Source organism: Panicum virgatum, chromosome 9K (genome assembly GCF_016808335.1).
Source record: "Panicum virgatum strain AP13 chromosome 9K, P.virgatum_v5, whole genome shotgun sequence".
Lineage (NCBI taxonomy): Eukaryota > Viridiplantae > Streptophyta > Magnoliopsida > Poales > Poaceae > Panicum > Panicum virgatum.
This window is the reverse complement of record NC_053144.1, coordinates 47,052,915-47,065,335: the sequence shown is the minus strand read 5'-3', so window position 1 is coordinate 47,065,335 and position 12,421 is coordinate 47,052,915. Positions and strand designations below refer to the sequence as shown.

Sequence of the window (12,421 nt, the reverse complement as noted above, 5' to 3'; positions counted from 1 at the left end):
ATTTAAAGACTTTATTGAGCTGTAAAAATATTACTAGAGTCATGGTCCATTATCACCCCTACCAGCAGCTTGTGCTGACTGAGGGTCGAGGACGGAGACGACAAGAGGCAAGCCGAGCTTGTGATCCGCGGATCGGGCTAGGAATCTCGGCGACAAAGCGACGGTAGCCTCCACGCGTCCGTGACGCTTTGTTTGGTTACTCGGCTTGTGCTCTTGTAGGGGAAAAACTGGAAAGTGCATGCTTGCACGCAGCGCGGCGGATGCGGGTCGATGACGCTTTCAGAAGGAAGCGCAACGTGCCTCGCTTTTGTTTGAATCGGCCGGTTGGACCGAGCATGAAAGCAACGAGAATGAGGAATAGCCGGTTCGATTTGTAAGCTTTTGTTTCGTGGCATGCGAGCGGATGCTTAGTTTAATCAATCCTCTTCGATTGCCATCAGCAGATGCACTTCACCTCACCCATCGTCGGTGTACTGAACAGTGAGCACAGGGCGGCGGCGAACAACAAATGGATCAGAGCGGCAGATGGGGGTGGTGTGGTGCCCGTGGCAGTCAGCCGGAAGGAAAAACAAAAGAATAAAAACACGGTAGGATTACCAAGTGGAGCCCCACGGCGCCCAAAGCTGCCTGTCCCCACCCAATCGTCACGTGCCTCCCCATGTGTCAGTGGCGCTCGGCAAGATCCGCCTCAACCCGCACCCAGGGCACCACTGGTTGGTCGTCGGATTCCCTCCATCACACAGAGCCCCAGAAATCGGCAGATACGGAGTCGTATCTCACAGAGGTTGCGAGAGTTCCAGGAGAAAGACAGCATCATCGAGCGTTCCAGGAGGTTGCGAGAGCAAACGTCTCGTGTCCTGCGCTGCAATCTCTGAAGTCCGAACCTGAACTTCTGAAGCCTGAGATGAACCGAGCGATGCCCCACGATGCAGCGCCGCAGCGCGAGCACGAGCACGAGAACGGGCGCCCGGACTACCCGACCCACACGCGCTTTGCTTCCCGTACGCTACGCCTCAACTCGGCTCGTGGAGACCGCACAGTACGCTACGGTACGTGCGTAGCGTAGCGTACGTGACGCCGCGTGTGCTAGCTCAAATCAGGGTGGAGAAATCAGAAATGGAGTGCTACGCCGTGCGTGTTCTCGAAATCTTCTGATGGCAGATGCTTAGCGCTCCCACGGGGTAATTACTAGTACTTTACTAGGCGGCCTTAGGGGGTGTTTAGAAACAGGACTTCAAAAAAGTCCCAGGGACTTTTTAGTATTTAGAAGTATTAAATAAATATTAATTATAATACTAACTGCAGAACCCTGGGGCTAAACTGCGAGACGAATCTAATGAGATATCTTAATCTATGATTAACGAATGGTTACTATAGCATCACTGTAGCAAATTATGAATTAATTAGGCTCATTAGATTCATCTCGCGAAAAAGCACTCAGCTGTCAAAAAACATTTATAAACAGATTTTATTTAATAATATAAAATAGTAAGATTCTTTTTAATGAGCAACGGCTGGAGGGGGGGACACCTCGAGCTCGAGATACGCAAAAGCGCTGTTCCAAGGCGCCTAAACTACGCCGTGGGCACCGCACAATACTACTTCCAGGAATATTCCACTCCAGTCCCTTCAGCTCGTGCTATTTCCCGCTCGGACCTCGCAAGGAGATTTCAGAGCTCTTCGGACCACCAGACTTCAGCCGCCAAGGGGAGGGGAGCAGCAGACTAGCAGGTCAGCGAGCACACCCCACCCACTCGCCCCACCTCAATGCGTTTTGGTTCCGCGCTAGCGCGGGAGACGGGGCGCGAGGGATCCGCCTCCTCTTCGGCTCTGATGCGTTGATCTGGTTCTCAGCGAGGTAATGGCATTTCTCGACTAGTTTCCGGGACGGGTCCTGAGATGCTTCCATTTCGAATTCATGTTGTTTTGCTACTTCGCCGTGTTGATTTTGAGGTCGGTCACTCTGGGTGGGATTCGGGCGCTGGGGATTGGCCAAGCTTGGGTTTTGACTTTTGAGGATGGCGGGGCATATTTTCTGGGTGAAAATCCATGCGCCTCTACAAGAAATGCGGGGTCAGACTGATGGGATATTGGGATTTTGATGAGGCAGTGCGAGTATTTGGATTTACTGGGAGGGGGCTTGCCTGTTTGGATGGTCGGGTTCAGTAGGATGCGGAAATGTTCAGATGTATGTGGGATTGAAGAGTGCAGTTTTGGTGGATTTTGACTCTTGTTTAAGGGTGGGAAAGCTTATATATCGTGTATATGGGGAATATAAGGTTGTCTTGTTACCATTTAGCGACAGAAAATGTTGGATGAATGATGCATAACGCTTTCCCCCATTTACTGTTCTGATGAGAACATTTCGCTTGTAAACTATAGCTGTATTTGTCATCTAATAGCTTTCCAGCACAAACAGATTGCAACACCCATTTTGCTATTTTGTGACAGGCTTATTGGTAAAAGAGAAGGCTCTGTGATTCTATCTCTTCTATTTGCAATGCTTTGCGCTACATCGTCCTAAGAAAAGAAGTGTAGATTTCGGACCTAAATAGCTAAGCTAACTATATTTGTGTTTTGGTTTGCAGGTTTGCTCTATGGGGAATCGTTCTCGGCTAAGTGCAGCCAAGGAAAGCATGCAATCAATCAGTGAAGAGACGGAGAGTAGCAGCAGAGAAGCAGAACCAAGCAGAGTTCACCAATTGAAATGCAGAGATGAAAAATTCAAAGAACCATGCCTCGACCGAATTCCTAATTTCCATTGCAAAAGTTTGCCTTCAAGATATCGAGATGGAAACCCGGAAGATAGCATCATGCACAAGCGAGGCTCTATGTATCAGAGTTCCAGTGAGGTTAGCAGACTCAGGAATCTCCAAGGGAGGAGGAAAATAAATTATTCGAGCAATAAAGACACATTTTTATCCTTTGAGGTTGTCAATTCGTCCTCTCAGCCTAGCACAAGTTGTGCTAGCTTCTTTCCGCAGCGGAGCTATTCATGCAATACAAGGTCTTCTATGGGGACAACTCATTCAATGCTTCAAGCTTCCAGGGAGTTTATGAAGCTTTCCCTCCATGAAATTCCTGAGGATGACTTAACACTTGAGAGGCCCCGCAGGGACTGCAATTTGTTGAAAAATGATGCAACAGACAGTTTCCTGGAGATTTCACTTGAAGAAGATACCACCAAAGGTTCATGCACAAATGCAGCCCCCCATTTGCTAGAAAGCAGTTGCATCAAAGTTGCAAGATCAAATTGTCAACAGTCAGTTGATATTTGTCCTGATCAAAGAGATGTAAGTAATCTGCCCAAGTCCTTGTCGACGAAGGTGGGTGTTTTTGATGCTACATGCCCATCAGAATGTGTTGGCAACAAAAAGGCTCGATCTAGCCCGTTCAAGAAAATTCTTGATCCTATCATGAAGTCAAAGTCTCAACGAAATCCTTCTCTGATGGAAACAGAAGATGCAAAATCTAGTAGTACGCCATTTGGAGTAAAAAGTAGAGGATTACGCAAATCTTTGTTAAGTGATATTTCAAGGACCGAGCAAACCCTAGCACTTGATTGCCAGACAAGTGGGGAAGCCCAGCAATTGACCGTTACTTCATCACCAACTCATCTTCATGCTGTTATTAAATTGGATCCAAATAATGGTGCTTTTGGTTTTGAGTTTTGTACCAAGGGCCCAGAAGAATCAATTTATGCTAACACATGGAAAGCTGGGAATGAACTGAATTGGATTTATACTTTCCATAGCAGTGGCAAGCGAGCGAGCACTGTAGGAAGGGCCTCCAAGGATAGGCGTGGTTGTCTACCACCAATTGTGGGCCAGATGCATGTGTCTTCCTATTTGTACTCGAATATTGAAGAGGATGGTACTTTGAATAACTCAGCCACCACAGAATTTGTTTTGTATGACATTGCTCATGCAAGACGGAGTTCTGCTGTTGAGAGAATTCAATGCACAGATGCCATTCCACCATCGTTCCGCAATGTTTTCAATACTTCAGTCTCTAGGCATACCCGAGACAGAAATGATCTGGTGCAGCGACAAAATACTACAAGGAATGACTCAGATCTATCGACATCTTGTCTTTGGTCGCAAGAAGATCTTCATCCTCATTTGGAGGTTGCTGCTGTCGTGATCCAGGTGCCATTTCATAAAACAAAGTCCAAAGAATTGAAAGCTGGATCATCACCCGGTACTATCAAAGCGGCTACAGCAGGTGGTGCACATGGGTTACCAAGGGATGATGAGGCCAGTCCATCACCATTACTTGACCGTCTGAAGTCTGGTGGAGTCTGTGATTGTGGCGGATGGGACATGTCTTGCCCAATTGTTGTCCTTGACAATGCATATGATAGTTACTGGGCTGATTCTGTGAGGAATGAAAGCAAAGTTCCTATGGATCTATTTGCTCAGGTACACCTGATTATTTTTTTCTTTTATCAGATAAATAGTTATTACTGCTTTATAGTTTATGCAGTGCAGGGATAACTAATGTTGAAGTATAAGTGAATTGCCCACCTCTCCCCAAAAGCTTAAGCTGATGGGGAGAGGTGGGTGGGCAATTCACTTATACTTCAACAACTAAATATAATGAAAGAAAGTAAGACTTTGTATGTCCAAATAGTCACGTTTTTACAGATGGCTGCCTTTGATCAGCTAACATATCAAGTGCTACCGTAGATAGATTTATAATGACAGGAAGCTCTATTGATAATAGTTCTAGCCTCTGCATTGAAAGATTTTTCTTTATTGATCCTCCCTTGAAAAGCTTTTCAGCAAGGTTACCAACTTTATTTACACGCAATATTTACGATTACATTCTGAAGCTATAGTCAACTAAATGACATCTTTAATTTATATGTTGCAAATGTTGGAACAGGGTAACAAAGAAGTTCTCCCTGCCCTTTCGATGAAGGCAGATGGGAATGGGCATTTCTCGGTGGATTTTCATGCACGACTATCGGCGTTGCAGGCGTTTTCTATCTGCATCTCTTTGCTTCACTGTTCTGAAGCTTCTTCAGACATTGGTATCGAAAAGTTCAAGAGCAAGCTATACTCCAGTTCGCTGAAGATGCTCCTGAAGGAGGAAGTGAGGCAGTTAATCGATTCGGTCACGACCAAGGAGAAGAATGACCCGAAGATCAGGAATGAAAAAACACCTCCGTCTATTGTCATCGACCCTCCCTTCTCTCCCATGGGAAGAGTATAGCATGTGAATAAGCAGCTGAGTAACTCATGGGAGTAAAAAGATAAGAAAATCAGAACATTCCCATTAGTTTTTACCATGTTCATTTTTTTTGAGATAAAAAGGAGAATAACCATGTTCATAACGATGGAGGATGCTTGTAGTTCATAATTGTAGTATTAGCTTTTAGCAACCAAGGGAGGGCATGGATTATTGCTGTAATCCACCAGAGAATACACAATGTATGAGCCAGCTCTGAAAGAACAAGAGCATAAAGAAACCAGATTGTAGCCATTTTTCCTGTGTAAAAACATTCTGGGAATCTCTGATCTGTTGTCTTTGCAAGTGCATTTTTTCTTGTTCTAATTCTGCTTTTTGGAACTAAAATCTTTATTTTACTCTTCATGCAACAGGTGATTGTTTCAGAAGTTCTAAAGTAAAGGTATATTTGAACTGGCAAAAAATGTACAATGATGAAAATTACTCCTTTTCGCACCATGCCCATTTCAATTCCTTCATTGGTTGGCAGACTGGTGTATCCGCAGGGTATGTGATACTTTACTCTTTTCATAGAAGCTAAACCCGCGCCAGTAAACACAATATGACCATTTCCTGGTTCTTGTATGTTCATTTTTTCTTCTTTGATTGGCATAATCCAATTTCGCACTTCGAATTCTGGGTGCAAATTTGATACTGCCACCTAAGCAGTTTGGAGTTGGGTCCCTGAAGGAGAATTTCAAACTTGTTTAAAGTTGCCAGTCCGAAGATGTTTCTTTTGCAGAGGCATCGAGGTAGGCTTGTTCGGTTTCAGAGTTGCAACTTTGCATGTGCCCGCAGCCCCGCACCTTTCTAGCTAGCTCTCGCCTGGATTTGTGTTTTTGCTGAGGTCGGATCTGCAAAACGAGCTGCTCTCGCCTGCTTGCGTTAGTGGGACTTGTAGCATCTGGTGATTCCAGGAGATGGACAAGCATTTAGGGATGGATGGATCATGGATCCGTTGCCATTAGCTGACAAGGACAGGTTGGACCATCTGCAGTCTTGACCCAGGCTTGGCCTTATTGACCACAGGCCAGCAAGATCCCGGGCAGGCCATGCTTCCGAGCCCTGCCTCTGCGTTCCCTGCAAGCCTGCAGCAACTCCATTTAATCTGCTGCTCAATCATGTTTGTCCATTTAATCTGCTGGCCCTGTTTAGTTCACGAAAATGTTTGGGTTTTGACAATGTAGCACTTTCGTTGTTATTTAACAAATAATGTCCAATCATGAACTAATTAGATTTAAAAGATTCATCTCATGCTAATTAATTAGACTGTGTAATTAGTTGTTTTTTTCAACTGCGTTTAATGCTCCATGTATGTGTCCAAATATTCGATGTGATGGGTACTGTAAAATTTTTTGGGAACTAAACAGGGCGAGTACACATAGATATCTCACTCTCACGTGGTAGCTATCACCTGTGACTTGTGAATGTAATTGGTTGCCCAGCAAAATCAGAACGAATGATTGAATGGCTGGCAACATCATCAATGATACCACTCTGGTTCCAAAAAAGATAATGGATGATAGCACTCCTTTTCTTTGTGTTCGGCAAAGTAGGCCCAGTGATGAGCCATCCCGTGCTTCGGCCTGCTTTTTTTTTTGAGACTCCCGTGCTTCGGCCTGCTTGTACTAAACGCCGGTACTGTTTCAGAGAGGCCCAAGTCAGATAAAAACGCGGCCCAACATCGTCGGCCGCGTCTTTGGGCCTCGCGACAAACCCGCTGTCGCTTTCCGCCTCGTGCCCACAGCACCACCAGCGCTCGCGTCCGCGGCCACGCCACAGGTCGACGTGACGGCTGACGCGCGATGATCCTCGGCCGAAAGCGGCGTCCGAAGCTTCCTTCCGCCGGTGCCGTCCATCCTCCAAATTTCTCACCGGGAGTTGGTTGCCGCCGAACAACCCTCGCCGGAGACGGTGGGAGAAACGCCCGGTCCAGCACGCCACAACCCGCCGTGCCGAAGACGCTCGAGTTGACCCCAACCCCCGCCGCCGCGCGCGCCCGACGGGGAAGGAAACCTAACCGCGCGGCGCGCGGTGCCGTTGCGCCCGGCCTGGCCGGCCGTGGCAACGCCGGCCGCAGCTAGCTTACCCCCCGCGTCGTCGCTGTCGCGGGTAGGGACTCCGACGGCTGCGCGGCGGGACAGGATAGGATTTGCTGCTCGATGGCTCACATGGCCGAATGCGCTGGACAGATAAGCTTCTTTATTCCCATTATTTGCCCACTAGCGCCGCGGGGTTTAGCGCCGACGTTTCACGATGATCGCGTCAGAGCCACGGAGTTAGTTTTTTTTAAAGCGAGTTAGGGGTTTTTTAAGAAGTTAAAGTTGAATGCTAAATTTTAACATTTATTGCCACTTGCACCCTTCGCTCTAATTTATAAGGGAACATATCTGGTGGAAACCATAACTTCATGAAAACCCGTGCAAACCACGACAAAAAAGTCATCTAAATTCACCAAAAAAATTACACATATAGATGATATGATGATACACAATCTTGTAAAATATCTTGTCCAAACTCGACTTCGTCTGTGAGATATAAAAATAACAAATTTCAAGTCAGAAAGCTGTCCAGATGATTTGTTAGAAATTTGTTATTTTTATATCTCACAGATGAAGTCGAGTTTGGACAAGATATTTTACAAGATTGTGTATCATCTTATCATCTATATGTGTGATTTTTTTGGTGAATTTAGAAGACTTTTTTGTCGTAGTTTGCACTGGTTTTCACGGAGGTTGTGGTTTGCACTAGATACGTTCCCAATTTATAAAGCGTAGTTTGATATGACACGATCTCCTAAATTATACCTTGACCATTTATTTAATTTATACTACGACTGTTATGATTATAAATTTACTAAAGAGTAGTTAACGAATTGCTGATCAAATTATTGGTCAAAGATCATAGAGTTTGAATTTTAATATCGTATAAAGGGGATTGGACGGAGTACGTCTTTGCTAAGGTTTTTAAATCTTGACTAAACTTTACCTCATCCTATTCACTCATGTTCGCTGCACTGCATTTTAATGCATTAACAGTTGGATCTAAACATGATTTTAAGGGCAGTCCCAATGCAGACTCCAATCAATCGATCCCACAACCACTTGGTCACAAGATTAGCTCGGAATTGAAGCCGCATCCTCAGCGTCACGTCTCGTACCCAAAAGAAAATAAAGGTCTCGTACCCAAAAGAAAATAATTGCCGATGAGCAAGTCGGTGGCAGGCTGGCAGCTAGCGATGGCGATCGCGACGTCAGATGATGGGGAAGCTGCTACAGCTCGCCCGGCCTTTGTCTCTTTGCCCGTCTAGGGCTCTAGGCACACATTCGTTCGGGGCAGCGGCGCGCGTGATCCTCGTTTTCGTGGCCATGCACTTGTTTACTGTTTTGTGGTGCGCTGTTCGGGGCCCAGACAAGGTCGCCACCGGCCGTGGCTCGTCGGCGGCGAGCACTCACGCGATCGATCATGCGCCCCCCCCCCCCCCCCCCCCCATTTTCTGATGCGACGGCCGCGCTGCTCCGCGCCGTGGCCATGTTTGGTTCATAAGGTGAAAAAAAAGTAAAAAAATGAATGCATGTATGAAATATTAAATGAAATTTATTTGTGAAATTTGTTCACGGATGGGTGTAATTTTTCGAGACGAATTTAATGAGTCAGGTTCCAACATGATTGGTTACAGTGATGCTACAGTAACTACATCTAATCGTTCTCTAATCATGTTGTCAAAGATTTTATTAGCTACAAGACATGCTATAATACCATACTTGTGGAAGTTGTTTTGTAATTAGACTTTGTTTAATGTCTCTAATTAATGGTCAAAAGGGCAAAAAATTTTCATAAAAACTTTTTCACCCGTCATCGGAGGAGCGGTGGGCCCGGGCGTGCCTGTCAGAGGGGTGCGCGTCGTACGGCGCGGATGGGCAGCGGGCGGCTCAGATCGGGCGGGGAGTAAATGGCGCGGCGGGTTGGTGGGCCAGGCGTCCTGATGTCTTTTTGGAGCCCGGCTGGCTGGTTAAAGCAAGCGGTCCATTCGCCGGCGAGATCCAGCTAGCTGCCGTCGGCGCGGGCGCGCTTGGGGGTCCGCCGGGTCGGGCCCGCCGCACTGCCAGTCGGCGGCAGCCGGCGGTGAGAGGAGAGGAGGCATGCGCAGGTGGTCTCCCGTTGCAAGCTGCTCCTGTTCTGGAGTGGTCGTCGGCTGGTCGGCCGTCCGTGCGCCCCTGCCCACGCACGCTCTGTAGACTACCCGTGCGGCGAGTACACCCCGGCCGGTAGTCTGGCGCCCTGGTACTGTCTTGTGATTTGTGAAGTCCTGCGCGTTGCCGCGCGAATATAAGAGCCATGCTGCACATTTCAAGTGTGCCAAGTCCTCCGTTCCACGAAAAATAGGCAACGGGTCGACGAACGCACCACTTGAGGAGCGAGGTTAAGAATTGGGAATCGCCGGGTATGGAGGAAGTTGTATCGGGGATATCTAGTGATGGAGGTAGCTAGGGGCAGGGAAAAAGGGCGAGATGCCAAGCGGTAGGGAAGAAAACAATAGTCATAGTGTCATTATTCCATCATGATGTTAGGATGTTGCACTTTGAATCCTCCGATTTCAAATGAAACGTGATTTCAACCGATCGGAGTGAGCGCAGCGCGCGACCCATTTTTGTTGTCGTTTTCTCTTTGTGCGAGAGCGGGTGGATTGGTTTACGTGATGCATTGTTCTAAACTAGTGTTTCTTCCGTTCGAGTCCTAAGAAGAAGATCGTATGATCAATGTGCTCCTAAGCTATGCTGTGGAAATCTTCGAGAAATTGACGATTCACGTTTTATATATAGTCATGTTTCTTTTGCGTGTGTTTGTTGCTTTCTTACTCCATCCGGGCCATGGCAATCCACACATATCATATCTATTCCATTTTGAAATATTAACCCTCTCCCACTTCCTCTCCGACCAGCCATGTAGTAATAAATAACTAATGATCCCTTTCATGTAAAATGGTTGTGAAGCTGTTACCCTTTGGTTAGGTCTTACATATACCCTAAAAAAAAAGGCCTTATCTACATATAGAGTGTTGTTACTACTGCTATATACTCCATTTTTTTTACATATCGTATTAGGTTCGTTCTAAGTCAAAATTAACTAACTTTAACCAAATATATAGGAAAATATAGCATCAACTATATTATTCAACACACACACTATCAACATATATACTTCATGGTGGATTTAATGAAACAAATTTGGTATTGTAGATGTTATTATTTCTTTCTATAAATTTAATCCAAATTTGCCAAATTTGACTTAGGACAAATCTAATAATAGAAAGAGTATACTTTTGCTAACTACTCCACACCAGCCGTGTGTAGCCACCTCAGCATTCCCACATTGATTTTCGGATGATCCCGAGGAAGAAAAAAAAAGGAAAGGGAGGCGAAAGCGAAAAAGAAAGAGATCCACGAGACTTTGACACCGCCTGAAAATTTGCATGGTACTACCATCTTGAACAACAGCAGCCGTCAGATGAAGGAAAACTGACGGCTCTTAAACAGGGTTCAAAATTTCGGTGAAATTTCAGCGAAATTTCGGTATTTTTTCGTTTTCGGTAGTTACCGGGAGGTGGAATTTCGGTAAATTTCGTTTCAAAATTCAAAAATTCAAAAAAATTTGTAAAAAAATATGTAAAAAATATGATAAAAAACTAGGTGTTTTTCTAAGCAAATAGGACTAGAACACACTCAAATCTAAGATCATTTGCTAGGCTAAAATTAACATTTGAAACCGTAATTTGAATGACTCGTCATTTCATGTGCAAAAATTTGTTTTCTCCCCTCGACTTCAACTAGACTTTGGTTTATCATGATATTGGTGAGGTACCTATTCAATTTCATATGCATACCTACAACTAGGATGATGATCCATCGGCCGGCCCGGGTGGACTATACTCTCATCAGTAGACTAGTAGATCTGGTTTCCTCGTGCTGTCCAATTAGGCTCGTCGTCAATCTTGCTTCGCTTTTGCCTTTTGCATCTGCTTTTATATTATCATCTAGCAGCTCTTTTCTTTTGTATGTAGCGGTGAGATCGAATGAGATGGCAGCTAAAGCCCTCTGTCTGCTGTAGTCTATTATTCTTAACCAGACCCTCGATCTGGCTCTTCTTCTAGCTTTGTAGCCGGTAACTGTGGAGACTTGGGAGTTTTTTTTTTTTTTTGAAGTTGTGGCCATTGCTGATACGTGTTAAATTCCATTGGCAATTCTTCTCCATTGGCAACTGCAGATTAAGTCAGTTGTGGCCTTTGATCTGCCCCCACTTCGTGGAAGAAAGCTTTGCATTGCAATAGTAGGTCGGTGACTGTAACCTTGATTCCAGTGAATTTCCTCCGACGCCATTCCAGTCCCGAGGATAAGAAGAGAAGGTCAAATTCTTGCATCCACAGCATGCATGTGACCAAAATCTTAGGCCACAAGAGAATTGTCACCATCTATAGAGCAGGGAAAAACTTTCCATTGGAAAACTGCCGGAAAACACACCTTTCAGAATGCTTTAACAATTCTCTATACAAATTGAATCAAACAAAAAATTCAAACACTGTCACATGAATTTATACAAATTGAATCAAACAAAAAATTCAAACACTGTCACATGAAATGATAACCAATTCAAATCATGCTTGTCCTGGATTTAAAACAACTTTCAATTGGATCAACTAATGTCCCTAAAAATTTATAGGAATATCCGCCATAACAAGAATAATAAAAGTCCAATTGAGGCCTAAGAGAGAAAATGAAAGTTGTCACATGAAATGACAAGACTTTTAATTGGTAGTTTTTGAAATAATTAAATAACTTTCAAACCATTGCTCAAATGAAAAAGTTCCTGAAACAAAAGTTGTAGATCTCGAAAAACTGAACAAAGTTGGTATTCAAAAGTTTTTCATTTGACCTCGGGAACAGTACGAAAATCACAACGGACATCATTTTCCGGTCGAAATCACCGAAATTTCGGTCGAAATCACCGAAATTTCGGTCGGAATTCACCGAAATTTCGTTTTTTGAATTTGAATTCTCTTTCCGTTCGGAATTAGCGAAATTCGGCGAAATTTCGGCCGAAATTTCGTTTCCGGCAAACGGCGGGATTCGGAAAAAAAACAAAAAGGTAAACCCTGCTCTTAAACCAGTCGTGCTTCCCCGGGAAAGGAACC

General features: G+C 45.0%; 1 protein-coding gene across 1 annotated transcript; it reads left to right on the top strand.

The window, feature by feature from the left end:
• Nucleotides 1–1,642: 1,642 nt before the first annotated feature.
• On the top strand, nt 1,643–5,559 carry LOC120651751. The gene is made up of 3 exons (XM_039929361.1): nt 1,643–1,858; nt 2,589–4,421; nt 4,888–5,559. The coding sequence occupies exons 2-3, from the start codon at nt 2,598–2,600 to the stop codon at nt 5,215–5,217; spliced, it is 2,154 nt and encodes a 717-aa protein (XP_039785295.1). The 5' UTR covers nt 1,643–1,858; nt 2,589–2,597; the 3' UTR covers nt 5,218–5,559.
• The last annotated feature ends 6,862 nt before the right edge of the window (nt 5,560–12,421 follow it).

What these genes read in the sequence shown, in the direction of transcription:
- LOC120651751 (XM_039929361.1), top strand. Translation starts at nt 2,598, where the DNA reads ATGGGGAATCGTTCTCGGCTAAGTGCAGCCAAGGAAAGCATGCAATCA. An exon ending in CTATGGATCTATTTGCTCAG is followed by an intron (nt 4,422 to 4,887) that starts GTACACCTGATT and finishes ATGTTGGAACAG; the next exon opens with GGTAACAAAGAAGTTCTCCC.